At 35.0% G+C, this 25703-nt stretch overlaps 3 protein-coding genes across 6 annotated transcripts; 1 reads left to right on the plus strand and 2 right to left on the minus strand.

The window, feature by feature from the left end:
- On the minus strand, positions 1-1086 carry LOC117626035 (L-type lectin-domain containing receptor kinase VII.1-like). The gene has a single exon (XM_034357664.1). The coding sequence runs from the start codon at positions 1041-1043 to the stop codon at positions 243-245; it is 801 nt and encodes a 266-aa protein (XP_034213555.1). The 5' UTR covers positions 1044-1086; the 3' UTR covers positions 1-242.
- Positions 1087-1634: 548 nt separating this feature from the next.
- LOC117624165 (probable serine/threonine-protein kinase At1g54610) lies at positions 1635-10555 on the minus strand. 2 transcript variants are annotated; one of them, XM_034355306.1, is made up of 8 exons: positions 9286-10554; positions 7565-7849; positions 6971-7288; positions 5671-5898; positions 4484-4584; positions 3639-3750; positions 2581-3036; positions 1635-2216 (listed from the first exon to the last, which is right to left on the minus strand). In XM_034355306.1, the coding sequence occupies exons 1-8, from the start codon at positions 9691-9693 to the stop codon at positions 2010-2012; spliced, it is 2115 nt and encodes a 704-aa protein (XP_034211197.1). In that variant the 5' UTR covers positions 9694-10554; the 3' UTR covers positions 1635-2009. The 2 variants fall into 2 exon arrangements, with proteins under 2 accessions (XP_034211197.1, XP_034211198.1); XM_034355307.1 differs by lacking the exon at positions 6971-7288 and having other exon boundaries at positions 9286-10555.
- An 8274-nt stretch (positions 10556-18829) lies between these two features.
- On the plus strand, positions 18830-24756 carry LOC117626031. 3 transcript variants are annotated; one of them, XM_034357659.1, is made up of 10 exons: positions 18833-18971; positions 19062-19848; positions 20239-20520; positions 20682-20895; positions 21019-21128; positions 21218-21417; positions 22186-22289; positions 23305-23492; positions 23630-23829; positions 24362-24756. In XM_034357659.1, the coding sequence occupies exons 2-10, from the start codon at positions 19584-19586 to the stop codon at positions 24557-24559; spliced, it is 1761 nt and encodes a 586-aa protein (XP_034213550.1). In that variant the 5' UTR covers positions 18833-18971; positions 19062-19583; the 3' UTR covers positions 24560-24756. The 3 variants fall into 3 exon arrangements, with proteins under 3 accessions (XP_034213552.1, XP_034213550.1, XP_034213551.1); XM_034357660.1 differs by having other exon boundaries at positions 19537-19848; XM_034357661.1 differs by having other exon boundaries at positions 18830-19848; positions 23924-24479.
- The last annotated feature ends 947 nt before the right edge of the window (positions 24757-25703 follow it).

Raw genomic sequence — 25703 nt, forward strand, 5'->3', positions numbered from 1 at the left:
ATCACAAACATAAAATCACCAAGATAAGCACAAGAGGAGCAGAGAAAGACAATCACTCAAATACCATGAACTGTGCATAAACAGAATGAAAACAAGGTATAAACTAAAAAGTATATGAAATCTATGCTGACCAAGACACATGGAGATCCATGTCTCCATGAAGGCAGCTTAATTAGATAGGTCAATAGCCTTACTTTATTTCTAAAAGGTACAAATATTTCAATCCAAATTCATTGCTAGCTTCAATTACTGAAGCTCCAACTCAGAATTTTATGGTCTTCAATGAGTTGCCCAGTTGATGCAGTGAGCCCAACATACATGTCATCAAGAAAAACATCAGAGAGATCAAGAGGAATCTGAATCAAAGGTCTCTCTGGCTTTTTCACATTTTCAGGAGCCAATGTTATGCTGAGCTGGTAGTTCCAGTACTCAATCCAAACTTGATAGTTGGCTCCATTGTTCAGCTTTACTTCCTTGAAAGACCAATTAGTGTTGTTACTGTCATCCTTTGTATTATCACCAAGCCAATACCCGGCTTTGTAGGAAACTAGAGAAGTAAGAGAATTGACATCAACACCAACATGGTTGTCATTAACATCATTGAATTCTTGATTTTGAAACACATCAAATTCGACACCAAAAGCATGGTTTCTGGGATCACCATCATTGGTACTGTTCAAGAAACCGAGATGTTGGGAAGAAGAGGCACCTTCGATGCCGGTAGAAGGAACGAAAATGAGGACAAATCCATGGCCAGGGAGAGAATCCTTGTATGGGGATATAGAAAAGGTGAAGGTGGATGTGAAAGGCAAGAGGTTCGAGGAGTTTGGATATCTTGTGTGTACCTTAGCATTGTAGAGAGCTCTACCAATGGAAAAGGTGGTATTTCTTGTAAGAGAAAGAACACCAGAATCTATGGTTGCATTTCCATAGAGCAAGATATCAGATGAATTGAAACCAGTGAAGGAGAAATCAACTGCAAAAGTAAATTGAAGGAGAAAGAGTTTGGTCAGGAACAGCACAAGTAATTGAAAAGACTGCATTGTTTAGAACTCTAGGTCTCCAGCAGAAGCAGCAAACCTACTTGTGTCTTCTGCATCAGCATCCAGCAGTTGAATATATAGCAATTGACTTGCCTTCTAGAAGCAGCAAAAATATTCCAAAATTAACATTTCTAAATTTGAATTGTCAACATTTGTGTGTTTCTAGCGGCGTGATTTGGCCCTTTCCTTTGTCAGAAAAATAAACAAAAAAAGAGGCATCCCAACTTAAATTTTTCAATGCCAAATTGCCAATGATAAGAAGTCAACACAACCAGATAAAATTTTCAACCTTATAGTGCCCGTCTCCCTAACTCAATTAAGGCAAGACCTAGTCTTAGGGTAATATTCAGGGTCTTCTTTGTTTTCAAGATAAAATATTATTTAAAATTAAAGGGTTAGGAAATGCTGCACTAACTTTTACTGATGCATACCGAATTAGTCAAGCTGTAAGAAAATTGGAAGTCATAATTACATGAGAAATGAGAATTTAGAAATGTGAACTCCAAAAGACTAGACAGATTCCCACTAACCATTTTTCTCCAAAAATGAAATCAATAAAGGGGGAAGGTGGTTAATTACCAACCTGATCACTGAGAATAAGACAGATTGACAATCTGGACACAAGTATGAAGAATGCAACATCTTACTCTTTTCATTACAGAAGGCAATTTCATATTTCCCACATACTCCACAGCTTATGGCTTATAACAATTCCTCTACAATAATGGGCCATATATTAGTAGCAAGGGGGAAAAAAGATACAAGTAAGAGAGAGCGTGTGTTCTAAGCTATAAACTTAGTTGAAAATGGACACCAGCTATTCTTCCACAGGTGCCCCCCCTATACAAAAAAAGAAAAGCACCCCACCCCACCAATGAATAACTCATATTTCACAAGAGAAAACCAGCAAATTATCTGCAGTGATTTTCCTGATGATGCTCTGCTTTCGGGTCTACTTAAACCGGCTCAACGACCAGAAACAAATAATGAATTGGTGGATATTTGGTTCCCTTCAGCTTGAAATTTTCTGACCTTTGCCTTCTCTAGGCGTGCTCGCCTAACAGCTTCTTGGACCTGGAGATCGTGGTCCTTCAGCATCTGATCCATGTTGCCAGAGGGGACAAGCAACGGACCTGAGTAGTGCATTTTGTGACCCTTTGATCCGTAGCCAACCTGAAATAACCAGAAACAATAATGCTGCATCAGGCAATATGAAGAATGAATACAAAAAAAAACAAAACACAAACCAAAAAGAAAAGCTACTGAACCTCAAACAAATTACAACCCTTGGTACTTTACAGAAGTGAATTTTAAATCAAAGAGTCCAATAAATGCGAAATTCCCCTTTACAACAATAAACTACTAATGTATATTTGTAAACCAAAGATGTACATGTTCACTAGCAAACGTACATAATTTTGTGAAGGTAAATAGCACAGTCCTAGTCACAAGATGGATAAAGTGATGCAATACTGCAGAAAAGTAATGAGGAAATCCATCACGTGGATAAAAAAAAAACATGAGTTCAACTACTCACAATAATTGGATCTTTGTTGCTTCTAACATCTTCTTTTTGACGAGAACCTACGACGGCCTGCTTTTGATCTTTTGGTAAAGGATCTGAGGCTTCCTTGAACGAACCTGGAAACCTGCCTATTACTTTTGGACCTTCCATTTGTGAAGAACTAGACCTTTTTCTGCGTTCTTCAGATAACATACTCCTCCTTGCTGCCACTAAACCTGACATTGTTGACAAGTCAGCTCCAGTTGAAACCTTTGGAGCATCATCTGGGTTCTTAGTAGACTTTGCCCATGCAGCACGGTGAGCCAAGGGCCCTGAATGGGAAGCTCTCTTATGGTTATGTCCATGATTTTCTACACTTAAATCTACAGCTTGTGATGGCCTCGGTGGATCAATTGGAAAGCCAGAAGCAACTTCTTCTGGATGAGGGTTAAACTTCTCACTCCGGCTCTTAGAATTGTCTTGCCTTTTCTGTAAAAAGAAATCCTTCTGTTGAAATATATCCCATATGACGTAATTAAATAAACAACATTGAATAGAGGCATAATAGTAGTCTTGTATAAACTATAAAAGGGCCCTCAATAAACAAATGAGTCCCGACACATGTACTTGATAGTAACATGCAATGTGGATCACCTAAAATTGTAAACGAAAAAATTATTTCAATAATCTGAAAGTGTTTAAGCACAACATTCCATTGTTGTAGAAAATGAAAGTATGTAGTTAGCAAGACCATCGATGCTATGTGGAGTTAATTGCATTGGCAGAATACGCAAGGTAAGCTTGGGTATTTATAACTCAAGTGAACATTTGGGTTGACCATAAAAGCCCCTTTGAAGAGTAAAAGACTTGAAATAACCCATGAATCTTAAAGAATAAATAGAAATGGAGAGGATATTATTCCCCAACAGCTTCCCTACAATAACAGCACATTGAATATGTCATCTGTATATTGCAAGCACATGTTAAAAGCAAAGAGGCAATCAGAACATATCACCATACATAACCAATTACAACATAAATCAATAGTGGAGATAAATGAGTGATTTTTAGTTAAAATAACATCAGGTTACCTGCATTGACAAGACTAATTCAGCATTGGCATCAGGTGCTGGTATGGCTCGAGACTCTCTTGTTCCTCTCCTTTCATGGTCAACCCTTTGGCCCTTCCCTGCTGCTCCTTGTCTATCAATGTGGGAAAAAGATCATTACTATATACACCACCCTCACTAAGCAGAGGTAAGAGTTGAAGAGGATAAAACAATAGTTATAAGACAAAAACTAATACTAAGCTCACTGCACTCGACACAAACTGAATCTGTAAAAAAGAGTAGAAAGAATTGAGCCAATAATCATCAGTGCGTGAGCACAACCTCTAAAAAAATACAAACCTAATCCCATGAACGCAAACTCTTAAGTTCACACCAACAAATTTTTTTAAAAAAATATTTACACTAATGCACTTCACAAATGAGACCATTGAATCATAACCATGTATCCTAAAATTGTATAACAACTATAACCCAACTAGCGAAAAACACAAATTTAGTTGTTTTTGGCAAACTCCAGAGCGCAGACTCACGATTCCACTCAAGCCTAACCATGCCATGATACGTTTTGAGCACAGACGACCATTAAGTGTCAGTATTTTCCCTTTATTTAATGACAAGAACCAAACAACCTCTTTCTAGAAGCTCTTTGATAAAACCACATTAGCAAAACTTCACCCACAGGAACCATGCATCAAGTGTGCCTGGACTCACTGGAAGGCCTCATGGTGCATGAACCATTAGCTTTCATGCCACACATATAAGTAGTTTAAAACACACACGCGTGATGTATGGTGCAGTGCCTTGTAACAATAATTTGAGAAAGAATAATTTTCAACTTGTAGCAAAGATTATGTCACAATATTCACCTTCTAGCTTCCTCATCCCGTACTTTAGCATCAAACTCTTTGCTTGGAGGATACTTTGGCAAACTTGAAGGATCACAAGGAAGAGGTTTTGTTGTAAAGAACTGTGAAAAAACAAAAGGAAAAGGATAACACATGAGGAAACAACAAAGCAATTTATGCTTGAAAACTTTTCAAAATATGCTTCTAAGTAGGATGATTATAAAATCAAAATAGTTATCAGATGAAAACTCATTGTGGCCTATAACTATTTTGAATACGAAAATCCAAAAAAATAAAATAAAACTTGATGCAATCTGGGTAGTTCACTTAACATGATCTACAAAGCTAAGAAGTAGCTATCATTAGATAGAAGAAAAAGAGAGAAGGCCTTAATGAGTGAACTTAATGACAATGACTTAAACATAGTACAGTTGTATTTTTCAAATCCCCACACAAAAGCTCTATTCAAAAAATAAAAAAATAAAAATCCCCACACAAAAGCAACAGACTGAAAGCACAATCTACTGCTCTACTGCACACGCGTAAAGCATGCACAGGCACAAACATAGAGATCTAGAATGGGGTGAAAGGAAAGGACAATGCTTGGCTCCTGATATATCAGGAGCCATTCCTCCTCAATATAATATGTGGCCTCTTACAAAATGACACCTGTTTTTTTCTTTTTTTCCTTTCACCGACCCTCTCTTTCTCTCTCTTCTCACCCACTCTCCTCTCCTCCCGTGCTCTCTCTTCTCTCATCTCTCCATCTCTTTCTTCTACCATTCCCAAAATTTCCAAAACTCCCCAATAAATAATTTAATAAAATTAAAAATTAAAAAGGAGAGAAATCAATACAGTGTTTGGGTGATGATGATGGAGGAGCAGCGACGGGAAGAGAAAGGGGCTGAAAATTTCTTCTAAAGAGTTGCAGGGGAAGAGTTAAGAGACGGGGAGATGAGAGAAGAGAGAGCTGGGGGAGGAGAGGAGAGTGGGTGAGAAGAGAGAGAGGGAGAGTCGGTGAAACCAAACCAAAAAAAAAAAAAAAACGTGTGGTTTTTTAAGGAGGCCACATCATGTGTTGAGGAGGAATGGCTGCTGATATATCAGGAGCCAAGCATTGTCCGAAAGGAAATATCAAGATAACTCAAATACTGCGCAGCAAAAAGAATGACAGTAAGAAGACATCATATATGACTTAAGATCCAAACCTCGCTCTTGAGAGCACAAGCTGCAGATCCACGATCTGCAGGATCTATAGAAAGAAGGATCTCCATAAGTGCTAGAGCTGGTGCAGGGAAGTCCTTAAAAGTTTCTGCAACACAGCGTCTATAAGGCTGTTGGGGCTTAAATATGGTTGCATGAGGCAACTTTGATTTCCTCCAATAATCTTCAGAAGGTGAGCCACAAAGCTTGAAAATTTTATGCAACTGCTCCACCTACAAGGCAAAAATACTCCAACCATTTAGCATACATTACTGAGTTACACAACACTTACATCCACAAGAAATATGAGAGATTCTCAATAGTAAAAGTAAAAAGGGATATCATAACAATAAGATAATTCACACAACTATAAGGGCATAGAGGACAGAGTAAACTATCCCTAGTCTACCAGCCAGTAACCACCGCTATCTTCACAACCAGATGAAGTTACTCACAAAACTACCTCCAAGGGGCATCTCACATCCCATAAGCCATTTAGGAGAGAGGGGAAGAAAATTCTCAAATACTATAATCAAACTACTTTCGTAGTGTATATCGAACTTAAAAATAAAATAAGAAAATACTATTCAGAAAGCTACAAGACAGACATGCCACCGCTAGGGTTAAGTTGTAAAATCACACAAAAACAGAATAAGGATGGAAAACAAAGTTATGGCATGATGAAGATACCAAGATTTATAATGGTGAGTTGCACTGAATAATAGAAGAAGGATCCCTAGCAGATTTTGTGTTCCCCCTTTCTTCTTCCTCAAGCCAGAAAGTATTAAATTTAAAAGCAAAAACATGAAATATTTATCAGTCATGTCTATTAAACCATTCCGGCCTTCACCCAGATGAACCTTTTAGAGATTCGTAGGACCAGACAATTAAATGAACTTAAGAATATGCCATTTAACAGCTTTCGGAGGAGCCTTTATGCCATCAAAGTTGCATTGATGTCTTTTCCTCAACATCTGCAGCAGGACATTATTCATGCTATATAGGAGAACTGTCCTAGAAATCAAAGAATTGTCTATCTGATACTCACTTTGGTATAAATCTGGGAGTTTTAAACTATACTGGAAAAAATATCAGATTATCTAATGAGAATTAGCAGAGTCCAAATAATTGCTTGGATTTAACATACGTAGACCAAGAAACTACTGGGAATTTTAAACGCTGCAAGCCATGGAGAGTAAGCATATGTATGTGCGTGTATGCATGTATGCATTTGTGCCACCATGATTCTAAAAGATAGTGAAGAGCATCAACTCTACAAGCCCAGAGCAAAACAACTATAACTACCTCAGTTCTTCCAGGCATAATAGGCTTGCCGGAATACAGTTCAGCAAGTATGCAGCCTGTACTCCATAAATCCACAGCAGTCCCATAGTAAGTAGCACCAAGTAAAAGCTCGGGTGGTCGATACCAAAGAGTTACAACACGGCTTGTTAGAGGCTGATTTTGACGGGGATCAAAAAAGCTTGCCAGACCAAAGTCAGCAATTTTCAACATGCCATTGTTGTCAATCAAAAGGTTGGAACCTTTAATGTCACGGTGCAGAACACCACGACTGTGACAGTGTTCAAGTCCACATAATAGTTGCTGCATGTAACATTTAACCTGCCAATAATCAATGAAGTCTCAGTGCCACCATCCAACTGAACAATTCTGATACTAACATTCCATGAGTTTTTCAGGAAAATATATATCAATGAATTGAGATTACAAGATATTATTCACACAACTACACGAGAGCTAACAAAATAACCAGTAGCATCAACAGATGCGAAAGATGCAGGAACATCATGAACTGCAGATGTAGGAAGCAAAAATTGAAGAAAAAAACGGAGTAACTTGTTATTTTAAGTCTAAGAAGCAAAAACTACCATGAAGTACCTGTGCTTCTGTAAACTTCAGACCAGGGTGTGAAGCAAGCCCTGCCAAATCATGCTCCATGTACTCAAAAACAAGATACAAGCTGCAAGACATCCTTGAAGTAACTAGACCTTCTAGCTTTATTACATTTGGATGATCAAGCCTTCGTAAAATGTGAATTTCCCTTGCCATAAAGCGGACACTCTCAGGCTCCAGGTTATCAAACCTCACTTTCTTCAAGGCAACAATTTTCTTTTGATCAAGATCACGAGCCCTATAAACATTACTATAAGTTCCCTGACCAATCTGCATAAAATAAAGGTTAGGACACAACCAAAACCTGTCAATAGGTATAGCAATCTAAAGAGGATAACAGCACAAAAAAAACAAAACTTGAACTAGCAGTTGGAAGAACCCGATAGAACAATTTAGCCTTTATTGAATACAATAAATCTATTGCTTTTCTCAGGATTCTAAATTATGAAAATCAGAGAGATAGATAAGCTTAGTACCCAATAGAACACCCAAAACATGAAATTGGCAGAGTTTATAGAAACAAGAAACACCAATCTGTTTAATTGCAACTGATCTAAATCCTATAAGTGTCTCCAACGCCATTCATAACTTGCAGAGTCAACTACTCCAACATCATAAAGTCTAAAGACTCCCAACTTAAATATGTTATGCTTAAACCCATGTCAACTGACTTAATTACATGTCAGTAAAGAAGGGGTGCAAATATGACTCATGTTCTTGGCTCGATAGTGGAAAGTTAGAGAATTAATTTGTGGCACCCACTTGATGAATCTTGAATTAATCACCCATGAATTTCAATTATCTAGATAGTAACTAATCAGAGGAGATCCAATATCTACTCTCATTTATTTTAGCTAATTTACACATTGAGGCATCACTGATCAGCTGTTGTATACTATCATAATTTGCATGTGTAATCCTTTGTTGAAATCAACTAATTGTGCATAAGTTTCAATTTCTACTCTGTGGCACAACTGGTATTTTGGCAATTATATAGGTAAAAGTAAGATTACCAAGAAAAAGGTAATCATGGTTTCAATTTCAACATTCTACAAGACAATCTTTGAATCACTGCATCATGATAAATGGAAGGGAAGAAGATGCTTTTAAAACCACTCACTTCAGAAGGATTGATGAATTTCTTCAAGCATATAATGCCAGTCCTAGGCCAACAGAAGACAAATGAGTCTCATTACTATTTTGTGATTCTCTACATCTTTTATATACAATGCTTCAACCTTCGATGTGTAGTAGCCCTTAGTTCACATTTTCCCATTAGCTTTTACTTATTTAAGGTTTTCAGATTTACCAGAGAAAATACTGTACAAGTTAGAGAGGGAAATTTCATATTGTGAAGTACATGTACCTATTCATAAATATACCTTGAAACAACATTATTAGTTAAGGAGGTTGAAATACACATAATTCGCTCACTCCTAAGTGACTCATCAATATGGGCAACAAGTAAAAACAATAATACTACCCTCCAACATCCGACCCCAGACTAAAATTGGCTACTTCTATGAAAGTAAAATAAAAAATAAAAAATAAATTTGTTATTCAACAAGTTAAGAACAAAAAAATAATCTGATAATAAAAAATAACACAACGCAAAATCAATGGATTAATCAATAACAAAGACAAGAATGAAGATCTGTCTTGCATCATAAAGCTAACTTGAGAACTAAAGAGGAAAAGAACCATACTTTATCTAGCTTCTCAAATGAATCTGCACGCCGTGGTACCCATCCTTTGATGGCCTCTCCTGCCACAGCAGCTAGCCAGGTTGGCCACCCTGCGGCAACCTGCTCCCCTTCTACAGCTTTCGGAACGCTACCCATCCCAGGATGTTGAGCAGCAACATATTCCATCTTCTCCCTCTTCCTCTCGAAATTCTCACCATGGGATCGAACATTCCCGTTCAATTGCTTATCAATTAACATTGTTCTCCCATCATTACTATCATATCGATCTTTTGCTCGATAAGCTTCCTCCCTCCTTGAGGAAGCAACCCTTGTTGCCCGCGAGTCTGATGCCGCCTTGCTTGACAATCTCTCTCTGGGGCTGTCCTTGCTATCCTCAATAGCAGAGGGCTTGCAATAAATGCAACCCATTATGCACCAAAACCACCACCAACAAGTACCTCCTTTAGAACCAATGTTCACACCCTCAAAAATCTTGCATTTTTACAATACAATCCTCATCCTCCATTCCCATCATTACCATACTCAACCCACCAAAACCCATATACAAAAACTTTAAAACGGAAAGATAAATAGAGTCAAACTAACCCAGAATTCAACTCATCCAATCCAACATATATGAGCCATCAAGCACCAAATGTATGAATCCACCCCTTCACAAAACCTTCAAAGTCACACCTTTTGCAAGAAGCAAAATCCCAAATTTCAGAGACCCAAACCCTGGAATCTTGAAAATCTTCAATCTTTCACCAGACTAAGGCAAAGTCAGCACATTATAGCTTTAAAATGCAAGTCCTCCTTGTACATAGAACGCATGCTCTCAATGTAACAACAAGACCCACTAATTCACAATAAACAAAACCCTAAATTCCAAAAATCCAAACTTTAACTAAAAAGAATCTGCAAAATGATGAGTACCTTCAAACCTTAAAAATTGCTATTTTAATGCGCAGTGGAAACAAAGGGTCCAATCCAGGCATCAAACCCACCCACCACACGAGTAATAGAGGACGAGACTGAAACCCTAGAGATGTATTTAGGGCTTGAAGAACAAGGATATGGATCAAAGGGCACAGAGGCTTGAGAGAGACACGTAGAGTTAGAGTTTCAGAGAATAAAAAAATTTAACATAAAAATTCTTGAATATGATAACATGGAGTAAAAAAATATTGATGGAGTGAGAAGGGGGAGTGTCTCCCAGCAGTGGCAGCTTTCAGTGAAAGAGAAAAGACTGTAGTTTGTAGAGGCCCTAAGCATCAAGACATTCTTCTCTTCACCATATTTCCACGCGCCATCTACCTTAATGAATGAACTTCGCTAATTATTCTTACCCTTTTTAGAAAAACATTTCAACCCTTATTTTCTTTCTTTTTCCACCCAAAAATTAATATTCAAATTTAGGACTATGTTCCGACAATAACGAAGGAAATAAAAATCTTACGAGATTAAGAGCTTTAAACCTAAATAGTTTGGAAACTCTACTTACGGACGAACACCAAAACAAATCTTAAAATTTTGAATTTCAACTTATTTAGATCGCCGTCAAAACTTAAGTGAAATATAAATATACATGAAAACTGTATTATTATTTATTTTTATAACAAACGTTGGGAGATTGCATTAATAATTACGCCACAAAAGGCAATACAAACACAAAGGCTACAAAGGCCAATACAAACACTACCCACAAAGGGGTGTGTGAATATAAACACTATCCATAAAGGAATAACAAATCGGAGAGATCCATCGAAAACACTAATCTTATACAATATACTTCCACTCAAAGCCAAAAATGTATTCACCAACGCCTCCTTGGCCTTGAGCTAGGTCATCTAAGCATACCACCTCATTACTTCTAAAATCATTGTTGAAAAAGTAGAGAAATCAAAAATTAACTTCTCGCCTGAAAGGGAATCAACTGCTTATTTGAGCCAAATATAAATAATAATAAAATAATTATTTTTAATTAATCTTTTTCATGGGTAGCAAAAGGAAAAAAAAAATCAAATATTAATAGAAAAATCTATATATATAAGGCAAAATGCATCTATATATATAAAGCAAAAGGCAGAGAATGGTGAAACATTCAAAATACCAGAAAATGCCCTTGGTTAATGCAAACATTACAAATTGAAATTATTAATTAAATGAGGATAATATGGTAAATTCAAAATTTCGTATTAAAAAAATTAAAAATAAAAGAAAATTCAGATAATGGATCTTATTTTTATGGAACACAACTATCCATTATCTTTTTTAATTCTAAAATAAATTTATTTATTTTTTTTTAAAGCCTGTTGCAGGCGCGGAAGCGCGTGCAGAGAGGCTAGTATATATAAGGCAAAATGCAGAGAATGGTGAAACATTCAAAATACCAAAAAATACCCTTGGTTAATTCAAACATTAAGAATTGAAATGATTAATTAAATGAGGATAATATGGTAAATTCAGATTTTAGATAAAAATAAAATCAGATAATAGGTCCTCTAAAATGTGAATTTACCATATTATCCTCATTTAATTAAAAATTTCAATTCTTAATGTTTGAATTAACTAAGGGCATTTTCTGGTATTTTGAATGTTTCACAATTCTCTGACTCTTGCTTTATATATATAGATAACTGCCCATATTATCTTTTTTTAATTCTAAAAAAAAGAAAAAAAAAAGAAAACTAATTTGCACATGCGTGAGGGTGTGCCAAGGGGCTAGTAAAATATTTAAATTTGAAATATCTTCCAACATTTTTTTTGTTTTTGTTGGAGCAAAAAAGAGTACAAAAAATAGCTAATCCATCTGAAACCCAAATATAAGAGGCATATACAAGAGCGTAATCTTTAAAAAAGATTTGCGACCTAAACCAAACACATAAAAGCAAAATAAAAGAAAAAAGAGAAATCTTGAACTGCTTTTCAATGTGTTCAACAAAACAGCAGCCTGCTCCTCAGCGACATCAACGTGGATTTGAAATCTGGTGATAAAATATCTTCAAATATTAAAAAGAGATGTGTTGACGCAACTAAATTGAATAGGTAGAAAAAAGAATAATCGTAATAAGGGCAGAATAGCACTTTTGACAAAGTGCGAGTGCATGTCACGTGCTGGAAGGAGGGTGAAAGTAGTACAAATATCCTTGCTCTCAGTCAATTGTCTCCGTAGTTCGTAGAGAAAAATAAAAGTTGGGCTGTTAATGTTTTTTGGGTGATTCGTTGGCTTTTCCACTGCTTATTAGGTTGACAAAATTACTGTCCAACTCGCTCACACCGTAAACTCGATACAACAAACCACCCCCCCTCCTTCCTTCTCACTCAACCAAAAAAATGACATATAAATTATGAATATTTAATCTAAGGCGTATCATCATTATCCTTTTTAATATTTAACACGTGTTTATTGATATAACTATAGTTTCATAAATACAAAGTAAATAATTAATTATGATTATGTCAATAAACACGTGTCAAATATTGAGAATAATAATAAAGTACATCTTGAATTAAAGTGGCGCAAAAATATTTTCGTATTTATTTAAAAAGAGGTAATTCATATTTTCCTGTATCTAATATTAAATTATGATGTTAGATTTCTTATTTCCAAATTAAGCATCTTATGATATCATCAGTTCACCTCTCAATCATTGGACCCAAGCCACAAACAATTTCTTTGACTTTTATTTCATATGAATTAATTAAGTACTAGTAGTAGGTGATTCTTTGTATAAATATTGAAACAACTATATCTTCTTCTTTTTTTGTTGCTGTTTTTGACAAAATAAAATACTAAATGTGATTCTAACAAATTTTTTATTATCATTTTTGGAGTAATACCTGTTGGATTTTAGCATATGGTTAAAAAGATTTTTCTCTCTCTACAATGAAAATTATTTTATCCATAGTCATACTTGGTTAACAAACGAACTTTTATTCATGCAATTTTTAAGTTAGTATTTATCACAACAAGCTAACATTTAGCCGCTCTTTTCAAAAAATAACAATTGCTATAAACTTCTTCAAGAATAGCAAATAAAATTAGCGGTGCATACGGCCTACTAAAACCAAATTACTTTTTTATTTATAGAAATTCTAAGGTGTGACAGTCCATTGTCATGTAGTGTTATCGATTCGGATATTATAATATGAATGAACAACGAGATTGATATGCCATGAATCTTGAATATAGTACTAAATCTAAGTGTTATAATGAGTAAATTAATAACATTACGTGACGATATGATCGTCATGAAAAAGAACTAGGATAATGTTTTAAAGTTTATAGAACGACACTAAAGGTTTATAGATATTTTCTTTTTGGTCAAAAGTTTTAGATAAGCTGCATATATCTTAACATTCACACTCTATTTTAATAAGTACTTGTTGTATCAAGAAAGTTTCACTACATCGAAGCTTGATAATGGTGCCTCTACATATTTTTTTTTATAAAAAAAACAATTAGAGAAGGGATATTCAAGGCATGTGATCGTAATATCTCATTTGAATAAATTTGTAACATCACATTAACATATTATATTGTGCTATCGTCACACATAACGACATTTAACTGTATACATTATGCTCTAAAAAATCATTATAATAAAATTCTTGTTGTGTGCATGAAATTTAGGAGTAGGTAATAATTAGGTCCACATGAGATAAGTAAAAGTGAATTATTAGTGAGGGTAAACAAACAGTAATTAAGTTTGTTTTTATGCTAGTCATGATGAATCATTTCATGGGGCGGTTCCACCAAAGCTGCACTGCATAGATTAAAATTTACAAGCCCCATGAAATTTAATGACCTAACAAGAGCTGTCCATGTCTATTAAATTTGATGAACAGATATCTACATAATCATGCGTCCATGAAATTTATGGCTCTGTCTTCCTCCCACCAGGACAAACAAACAGGAACAGCTCCATGGGACCCGACCCATTTCAAGTTTTAGGGTTTCCGCAGTGGGCCCCACTCTTTTTTGGCCCTCTGTTAATGTAGATTTTGATTTGTTCCCATGCCAGCAGTCCAAGTTACATATGTTTGTAGGGGGCAGAGGCAAAGGCAAAGGCAAAGCTTCTCACAACAATATGCGCCTGCCTATCTTGGCTCTGTGGTTTGTATTGTAGTCACCAACTCTTCGCTTTACAGTTCGCTTGATAAACAAATGGAAAACTAGTATTTAATAATCTTGTGGTTATAGAGTCATGCACATTAAATTCGCTTCGACTTATATAGATGTCCTTTGCATTCAAGTTTGAGTCATATTTTTTATAAATTAAATTAATTTAAGGTAATTTAAATTATTCGTCTGTATTTTTAAACAAAAGATATTATCCATTAGGAAAAAAAAAATAGTTTTTTTAAATATATAAATAATAACATTATCACTAAATCAATTCGTCTACAAGACAGCAAGAGCATCAAACTTATAGGGACAACAAAATCAACAAGTCCAAACAACTACTTAGCTCATATCACTAAAATTAAGTAGGATCTAAAGTTAGCCCATAAAACTCAAAACATCAAAAAATTTAAAACAACTCACAAGCCTCAATGAGCACTACCGTCACCACTTGAAACATAGTCATCGTTAAAACTCACTTGGAACACTGTAATCGTCCAACTCACCGCATCTAGCCTTGAAACTTGATCTCCAACAATCCAACTACACATAATAGGTAGATAGAATAATAGTTAATTTAGGATCTGTTTGATAACTATTTCATTTTTCATTTTCATTTTTTATGATAGAGTATAGAAGAAAAAGAAGAGCAATTGAAGTAAGAATGAGAGTAAAGATGAAGATGAGAGGGGAGGATGGGAGGGATGAGTAACGAAAGTGAAAACAAAAATTAAAAATTTATTTGAAATTTATTTCACTTTTGTTACTCCTCACTCCCATTTTTATTTTCATTTTCATTTTTCTCTATTCTGTAGCAGAAAAATTAAAATGATTATCACCCGTTAGTGTTTGGTTCAATAACACTCTTTGATCATTCCCCTCCTGCTTTGCGTGAAATTGGTGTTTGCCAGGCCTCAATCTTTTTTCTGGGCCTTGTAATTTGTTGGTTTTAGTTGGGCCAGGGGGTCCCCATTATATTTTTCTTTGATTTCTTTAAGAAAATAAAAGTTACTGCTTTGACCAGTGCCCATTCATCAGGGGTCCACTCAATTCATTGAAGAGTACCCCAGTCACATGGTCTTGCAGTTCGGAGGCGTCAACATTTCTATGTTATTTTACAAGACAAAAAATCTAAATAATACCTCTACTTTAACATTTAATCATTCATAAGTATTTTGATACAACTAGCCTATATTCGCAGACTTATAGCTAAAGTTTTGAATAGCATTTATTCAACGTTATTTGTTGATTTTTTTTTAAAATATCATTTGTATTATTTAAAAAAAAAAACTAGCATATATTCTAAATAAAATTCATTTTAATTGGAGTAAGATGTTAATTTCTCCTCTGAATTATACCAGGAGTGTTAAGTGGTCCTCCAAGGGAAAAAACAACACATTACCCTTATAATTAACCTTTTTCACCATAAAAAAAATTCCTCAAATTTCTTCTTTATAGTCTTTGAGATGCCAAACGATACGTTGATCAACAAGAAAACTAATATATTTAATTTGTAGCCAAATTATACTTTTACATTCAATTTCATGATGTGAGTTTTTGCCTAATTTTACCAGTGCAAGAAACTTATGTCATAAAAGTATACATTCACCTTTTAATCATTTAAAAAAAATATTAAAACAAAATTTCAAACTATCATCGCAACTTTTTTGAATCATGCAAAAACCAAAAACAAACTTTCTCTGTTTTAGTTGGGTAATCGAGCCTTTACATTTAGTGACTGTGCATCTATCCACATTTCGAAAGATATAAACCATTCTAATAATCTAATGACTCAAGATATGACACGTCAATTTTAACCTTTTGACATATGTCTGTTTAATTAACTCTAACTTATCGCTATTAAGTTTAAAAGAATTATTAAAACAAAACAATAAAAAACCTAGTAGCCATCCTTTCCTACCCACCCGACCCCACGACTGCCATCATATCCCCCCGATTCCTCTCCACCGTCCACAAATCTCTTCCTCTCTTCCATGAATGTGCACCATAGTAGTTATGGTTTTTTCTCATCATGTGCGTCTTATCCCACCCCGACTAAAATTCTATAAAAAAATAATATAAAAAATGGCATCAGTGACATTTAGCAAGGGTGAAGACGTCATCGTAGTTGCTTAGTCATACAAATTCCTAATTGTTTTGAGAGAGAGAGAGAGAGAGAGAGAGAGAGAGAGAGAGAGAGGGGAGGGGAGGAACATGAGAGGAGGTTGGTTGTGAGGAGGGAAGGGGTTGCCGTGAGTGGGGTGCGGTGAGGTGTGTCATCAATGGCTGATAGGTTTATGGTTTTTTCTTTATTGTTTTTGTTTTCTTTCATTTAGACTTAACAGTGTTAAGTCAGAGCTAATTATACAGATGAGCGTCAAAATTTAAAAAATTGAAGTGTCGTAGTTGTTAGATTATTAGAATAGTTTAGATCTTGCAAAATGTGGATAAATGCACAGTCGTTAAATGTAGAGGCTCAGGATCCTCTTAATTGTTCAAAGATACTGTTTGTCTTCTTCATATGAATCACAATTTGTCACATATGCAAAAATTATTCATCAAAAACATAAAGAGAAATACTTATGCACATATATTACACTATTATTAACATAAATGTAAAAAATTCTACCTACAAAATAAGAAGAGAAATATTTTCCTTCTTCAAATGTAATAAGATTCTATGAGATCATTATTGAGATTTTCGTCAAGTTGATGATGGTGACAATACTAACAAGGATGGATGACAGAATGTGCGTTTCAAATGGAGAACTTAGAAGTCGATTTCATCATCAAGTTGATGGTAGTGAGTCTAGTGACAAGAAAAAGATTGGTGGATGACTGAAAGTGAGTTTCAACTTTCAAGTTAGATTTATACAAATTAATTTTCAGGAACTAAAAGGGGCCTTAAGTTTTCCTTTGAAAAAAATTTAAAATTCTATTTTAACACCTAAAAGGTTAATTTATTGTAATAAGGGCCCTTAATTAATTGGGTCAAAATCCATGAGTCGTGGTCATGGCATCTAGCACAAACATGGTGCCAAGTTTAGTCCCATCACCACAATAAATATATTGTTATTATTGGCTTTAAATTTGAAATGGGTTGGGACAATAATACATGTCCTTCCAGATGAATGAGGAAAAATGCAATATGTCCATAAACAATCTCATCATTGATGAGGGGTTCTTCAAATAATTTTATTTGAAGGACACTTTTTAGGATATCTTATAAATTTTTTTTCAACAATAGAAACCATATATTCTTTAAGTCATCATTCATAGATCATTCATGTAAAAAATTAGACAAATCGGAAATCATTTAGACATCTAATAGTGTCTTACAAAATCAATGAATATAGTGCTTTAAGAAAGTACTAAAATTTCAATAATTTAATTGAGTGGTCAAATGATATTGGATTCAAGTGATTTTTTGTAGAGATAATCTTTGATTCATCTACAAAATAGACGGTTTAGATTAATGAAATACAATGTATGATGAGCTCTATAAAGGTGTCCCTCAAGTGATATTTGGGATGTGTCTGGTTGTAGCATAAATGTATCCAAATTATGAGATTATTAAGAATATGTTGGGAATTGTTTCAACAAATGTTAAAAGTATTTTTTAAATATTAAAAGTAATTATGATAGCATTTGGTCTAGCTCAGTGGAAAACAATCTTGACTTACAGACCAGAGGTCTCAGATTCGAATCCTTACAACATCATAGTTGTTGTGCGTGTGTGTGAAATCCTCATTCTCTGTAATTAGACAATCGCTTGTACTAAAATAAAATAAAAATATTTGACAAAAAAATGTAAAAGTATTTATGAGTCAGAATAACACTTCTTAAAGTAACATTTAACATATGCTTCTTCAAAAATCACTTATATTGCAGCGAATTTATTTTATTTTATTCTAAGGGTTGTCAAAATTTGGTTTGGTGTTAAAAAAACTTCTCATGTGCTAATTGCACCATATACAAGAGCAAATTGTGGGATCTTGCATTGGTTTTCCACAAATATTCAGTCTTAGCCTTGGGATGTTCAACAAACCTTGCATTCAACGAGAGAAGTACTAAAATCTCTCTAGCTATCTACATGCTTCCTATACTATACCAAACCAAATTTCAAAACCAATTCTTTTTTTGGGGGGACTGTTTTTTCTTATTGAATTGAAGTTATTGAACAATAGTGCTTTTCAAAACCAAATTTAATGTAATAAACCAAACATTTTAAAGTTGGATTGGAAGTGTGATTAGTGCTTACCAACTGACCATTAGTGTTGTTGAAGAACATTATAATGTGGTCTTAGTGATAATGGAGTGAGAGTTGGAAATCTTCATTCTTTTCAGATTAAAAATATAAAACATTTAATGGTTATCATTAAGGTCCAAATTCCATAATTAGAAAGCATAATAAGTTTCTAATAAATAATTTAATAAAAGATAGCATTAGTGAGACAACAGCGCGGATGGTAATCCCCAAAATATTCGTCACCGAAACCCTAGAGACAGAGAGATATGATATGGATAACCCCTAGAAGCTTTTTAATTGAGTTCGAATTTGGAGCGCTTTTTCTGATAGGTACGTAAATGGAAACCTTTTTTTCTCCATTTAAAACTATGGCATTCAATTCTGGGTTGGCATTGATCTGGGTGAGTTTTCGCTTTTTAGGTTGGATTTCAATGCTAATTTGATTTGTGGGTTTTAGTTGGATTGTGCATTGGAATTGGTCTTTTTAACTCTTTGGAAAGAAAAGTGTTTCTCGGAAGTGGGTTTTGCGTAGAATGTGGTTTGTGTGATTTTGGTTCAGAGAATTCAAGCACATTGGTATTTCAGATCGTACGTAAGGATAGTTTTGTGAATTTGAGTTCCATTTGGTATTGGGGTTGGTGTTTTGGGGATTAAGCCGGAGTTATTTCAAGGCGTATTTGGATTATAGCTCTGAAGAGGAATTAATTGTGGTGTTTTTTGGTGATTTGGAGTATGATTTGGTTGGGGAGCCATTTTTTCAATGATATCTTTGCAAAAGAATTCTGGGGACGTTGACATGAATTTGGAAGAAGTTTAGTTTGCTTTTGTATAGCATTTTTTGAATTTTGGATTTTGGAAAAAGAATTTGGGTTTCCTGAATGAGAGGCTCTTGTAGAAGAAGAAGGAAATGAAACTTGAAGAATTTGTGGATTTGAAGGTACAATGACTGGAGGGTCATTAGGTCTACGTACAGGGAGCTATGGATCACTACAACAACTACAACTGATACAGAATGGCTTTTCACATAATCTGCCAACACCTGGTCTTACACGCAAGTCTTCCAAGTTGCTTCTTTCAAGTTCGAGGGAGAAGGACAGAGTTTTGCCCTTTGTATGTAGATTCCTGGGTCGAAAGAGGGTCACAATGCTTCTTTTGGTTGTCCTTGCTCTTCTGGTTTTCGTATTCAATTCCTTCACTGTAAATAAAGGTTTGTTTTTCTTTATCCCTGCTCCTTGTACATCCACACTAATGTACTCATTTTTAACACAGGGATTAGTATGCAGAGTCCTGTTTGATCAAATTTATAGAGTTGATGCATACAAGTATCTAATTGTCTAAGCTTAATATTATTTTGATACTCTGAGATTGTCATGATATGGGACATGATTTCACGGATGGAAGAAACATGGTCATTATTGCACCTTTAGATATTACAAGAAATATCATCTGATTGAGTTCACATTCTTGTCAAAGTCGGAACCAATTTTGGTTTCTAGAATGTTTTCTTATTTTCTGTACAAATTTCATTTATTGTTCTCTACATTTTTTTAAAATAAGCTAATACATTTTTCTTTAATTTTTTATGATGATGTACCAGAAAGCAGTAATGTCATTATCACTCAACATAGTGAAAATGTGATACCTTATCGCAAGGATAAGTCAAGTAGTTCCATAACTTTCGCTGGAATGGAAGATAAACATGACATCAAAATACCTTCTACAGAGAATACTGTGACAGGAAATGTTAAACATAGAATCCTGATTCCTTCTCCTTCCCATCCCCTTATTCAGCCATCCACTGTTGTTCGTGACCATTGTGAAAATTTTGCATTTCCCCCTCCTCCTCCTCCAACTGATCGAAAACGTTATGGACCACGTCGTAAGTCTTTGCTTTTTTCTTTTTTCTTTTTTCTTTCAGTGATATACCCTGATATTCAATTTGGTTTAACATCTTTACATGAACTTGAGAAGTTATCACAAACATTCTGAGTTAATGCATATCCTGTTGATGTACCATTGATTTTGTTCATTTTATTTCAGCATGTCCAGTATGTTATCTACCTGTGGAGCAGGCTATAGCTAGTATGCCAAGCTTCTCCTCAGAATCATCTGTCCTACGTAATTTGACATATGTTTATGATGAAAATCCGATAAGAATTGAATCACATAGAGGTTCTGAATTTGGCGGGTTTCCAACTCTAAAGCAGAGAAATGATTCTTATGATATAAAAGAATCCATGATGGTTCACTGTGGGTATGTTTACTTTTATTATTTGTTTTGCCTTGTTGCTTTTTATTATTAATGAATCGGTGATTCCCTTTTATTTTGCTGATTTCATCCATCATTCTTGTATTCACTTGATGCTTTTCTTGTCAGATTTGTGAAAGGAAGTAAACCTGGTCACCAGTCTGGATTTGATGTTGATGAAGCTGACCTTATGGAGTTGGAGATGTTCCATGATATCATTGTTGCTTCAGCTGTCTTTGGTACTTCCGAACTTAAGAAATTGTCGGATGGGATGTTTGCTTAACTATATGCTTGTGGTTACTTTTTCTAATGGTTGTGTCTTTGTTAGGAAACTATGATATAATACAGCAGCCAAAGAACATTAGTGAGTTTTCGAGGAAAAATGTTCCATTCTACATGTTTATTGACGAAGAGACAGAAGCTTATATGACGAATTCCAGTGTCCTGGGAAACAGTAAGAGGGTAGGATTGTGGAGAATTATCGTTGTTCGTAACGTCCCCTATAGTGATGCAAGGCGTAATGGAAAGGTTAGTTTTTAAAAAAAATTGGTTTGGTTCATCCTTTTGACCACATGCCACAATATAGCTTAGATCAAGTGACTTTATTATTTATTTATTTATTTTTGTTTTCAAGGATTTACTGGTGCTTTTAAATGTTTAGTTTCTTCCCAACTGCATTTAGAGATGGGAGATTGGTAATCTTAAGATTAGCTTATATGATTCATAGAAACAGAGAGAAGTATTTCATTGTGAAGAAACACACAGAATATACAATTGTCGATTGGTATAATTTGAGCATAAGACCTACATCAAGCTGCCCCAGCCATTTAACCACCTAAGCCAATGTTGAGGGAACTTGCTCGGTCATATGTAACCATACTTTATGTCATGTTCATATACTATTTGGGGGAAATTCTTTTAGACATTTATTCAAGGAAAAAAATATTTTGGATAGATCTGGCTGCAGTGATCGGTTCAAATTCAACTTCCAGTCTAGGTTCTGTTCCAATTGCTGCTTGGCAAGTTGTGTTGAACCTTAACCTGTAAATATTGGGCTTTACAACTGGAGTTTGGTCTGTCTTAGTCAAATTGACACTCCTAACCTTGGTGTTCCCTTTATGCAGTGGTATGGATTTTAGGGAAAGTTAATGTCATCTATTATATCAGGTGGTACTTTTGATTTAATTTAATAGAAATAAAGGTGTTCTATCCATAATTTGCTCAAAAAGTTCTGGATTAGGAGGGATTTTTTGGGAAGATTTTAGATGTTATTGACACATCATGTTTTTGTGGCAGATTCCGAAGCTTCTATTGCATAGGCTTTTCCCCAATGTCAGATATTCTTTATGGATTGATGGAAAGCTTCAGCTTGTGGTGGATCCGTATCAAATCCTTGAGAGGTACACTTCTTTTCTGATTCTGTTCATTAATGCTATGTGGACACCTGTAATAGCCTAGTTCCAGAGTTTTTGCCTAAGGGTTTAAAAGATGGTTCTTTCCTGAAACAGTTGTTGCTGTTAAATTTTGGTCCTGTCATGTTACTTGGTACGTTGCAACTATTTAAATATTGAAGGTTCTATAAACAACCTCATATTGTTCGCCAGTTGTTTGATACTCTATTTGGCTTTACAGATGATAATCAACTTCCTGCAACATGCAAATTTAATGCTACTCTTGGAAGTTGTATGATGAATTACCTCAGTACAATTTTGTTTATAATTTTCAGTATTAGGAAAAAAAACTTTGGTTAGATTTGTGCAGAACTATGGTTGCATCACAAAGCCATGACTGGTCACTGGATTCTTCCAGTGAAAGCGGAGCTGTTATCCAACTTTTCCACTTTCTTTTTATTTATTTTTTGGATATTGAAATTGACAGGTGCCAGAAATTATTGGTTGCTTTGTTGGTATATTTATTGTGTGTTGTAGTAGATCCTCCCCCAACCTGCATTCTATTGTGAAGTTCTGTCAAATGGTCTTTGTTGTCAGTTTTTGGCACTGGGGTTTCTCTTGTTCTATTTTCTGTGATCTTGTAGTTCAAAGTATGCCAAAGTAGACTCTCTGATATACTTGTGTGAAAAGAATGGTAGATTTTAAAATATTGTTGAATTAAAAATTTAAAGGAAATATAGCTGAAGTAGAGGGTTAGAAAAATAAAATTTTTATAACAGGAGGATCTTTAATCATTTTTACCTGAAATATTTTTCTAAACAGTTCCAAAATAATTGACAATATTAACATTTTTGGGGAAAAAGTTTGACATATCTACCCTACCTCATACAGAAACTAGGAATATGCTTTACTATTAGTAATTTCAACAATGTGAAATTGGCGATCAGTCATTGTGTTGTGCAATTCAAATTGATTTTGAGCTTTACATAAACCTTGATGTTTTCAATACTTAAATACTGTTCAGGTTCTTATGGCGTCAGAATGCGAATTTTGCAATCTCAAGGCACTATAAACGGTATGATGTGTTTGAAGAGGCTGAAGCTAACAAAGCTGCTGGAAAGTATGATAACTCCACCATTAATGAGCAGATTGACTTCTATATTAAGGAGGGTTTACAACCTTATTCAGAGGCTAAATTTCCAATAACAAGTGGTAGGTCATTTATGTACGTGCAGTGATATGTAAGCTTATGCAGACATATGACAGCGTATGTATTTCTGCATGTTATAGCTTTTTTTTTCTCTTTATTTAATCTGGAATTTAGCATTTTGCTCTTTGACTTTCTTCAGACGTTCCTGAAGGTTGTGTTATCATAAAGGAGCACATTCCCATCACAAATTTGTTTACCTGCAATTGGTTCAATGAAGTTGATCGCTTTACCTCCAGGGATCAATTAAGCTTCTCCACAGTGAGAGATAAAATCATGGGAAAAGTTAATTGGAGCATTAATATGTTTTTGGATTGTGAGAGGCGCAATTTTGTAATTCAGGTATTAATTTCTTTTAGGAATATCTACGGTGATTGGAAAATTATTCAGTGTATTTTATTCGAAATGATTTGTTTGTTTTTTGGAATATTGTTAGGGCTTGTCAGGTTGTTGTATGAGTCACAGGGTTCTGTTGACACGTTGACCAGATCTACTAATCATAAGTGGCTTGCTCTGCCTTGTCTGAGTCACTAAGTCTTTTTTTGGGTACCACAGAAGCTTGCATCTGTATTTTGCAGTCATGGAGATTTTGATGCATGATTTATTTGGTTGTTGTCTAGATTTAGATGCATTGTTGACGTATAAATTCAAGATCTCTGTAGGTTAACGGTGCTCTTTTGAGAGGCTGGGAATTACTTGGATAATGGCTCATTTGCCAAATATCAATCTTATGCTGTGTAAACTGTTCTTTTTGGCTTCATAGCATAATATGCCGGACTAAGTTATGAGGTCCTTTTGTCTCTCTTTCAATTTCTTCCTTTCAATATATAAGGTTTACATGTTATTATATTTTCATTGTGATTGCAATGTACAGGCATACCACCGAGAGTTACTGGAGCACATGCCTCCTCCACGTCCGCCTAGGGCTATTATTCGTCTTCCCCTACCTTTGCCTCAGAGTACCAAATCTGTAAAAACCCCAACCGGGAAGAAGATTTCTTTAAAGCGTGGAAGAGGAGATAAGAAGCGCCATCGTAAGGTTGGTGGTAGGAGAGACAGCAAGTCATTCTAATTGTTCTTCTTTCCCCTTAATTACTTTTTGACTATAGGAAAATGTAATCTCCCTCCCCCTTTGTCACAAATTATACATCACAGGGTAGGAAGATTTGGTTAGATCTGTGCAGGATAGGAAATGACAGATGAAGCTCTAAATTTTGTTTGAGAATTGTTGATATCTATTCGATTGTTTTTTACAAGCACTTTTATCCAGTGTGCTGTCATGCAAATTTATGCCATGTTCCTCATGCTTGCTTTACAAATCAGTGACATAAGTATTGAGAATCCGTTTCTCAAATTAACCAATAGTATATTGTAATTTGCAATAATCCCACTTTTCAAAAATTTGTTCACAACTTAAATTGGAAACAAAGAAAGCAAAGAAATAGAAAGATGATCCAATTCTGCAGTTTGAGGCCTCAATGGGAAAGGCAACCCTGATGCTGGGAAAGATAAAACATACCAGGGAAGCAATAGGTATTCACAATTCTGCAGAAAAAAGAAAAGCAAAGAGCTTTTAGCTATGGAAGCACATGCCCTTGGAAGGTTGGAACTTGTGTGAAACGGGGATAGTACTGGTTTGTTATTTTCTGCCAATCACAGCATGCCACATGTGATCACTTTTCGATGTGGCAGTTTGTGATTGGTTGGTGATAGCAAAACAGTGTTAACCTTATTTCACACAAGTTTTTCGGGAGGAGGAGGCTTGCTTTTGCAAGAATTGATGCTTTGATTTGATTAGGGCTTTGGTCAATACAGAGCTGCAATCATGTAGGATGGACGGTAGGCCTCTTCATCTCCATGTGATCCCATACTGGCCATTAGTTGGCGGTGTCTTGGCAAGTGTGCCATGTTCCCTGAGCAATTTGAGGGATTGATCAAAGCACAACATAGGCCAATGTCCAAAGATTAGGGTTTGGCCTCTTTGTAATAAAAAGCCTTTAATAAAAGAATAGCCATTTCCACAGCTGTAGCCTGCAAGTGAGGTCTCATAATGACTTGTTCTTCTGTGTAAATCTCAATGTATAAGATATAGCAAAGTTGTGGTCATGGGGTTGGTGTCGAGAACAAAGTAATAGCTGTATTGCTTTACAGCCATCCATCTCAAAACATTTGACATTTTTAATCAATAAACTTACTTGATCAAATTTATGTATTTA

The sequence above is a fragment of the Prunus dulcis genome, chromosome 4, assembly GCF_902201215.1.
Source record: "Prunus dulcis chromosome 4, ALMONDv2, whole genome shotgun sequence".
NCBI classification, from domain to species: Eukaryota; Viridiplantae; Streptophyta; class Magnoliopsida; order Rosales; family Rosaceae; genus Prunus; species Prunus dulcis.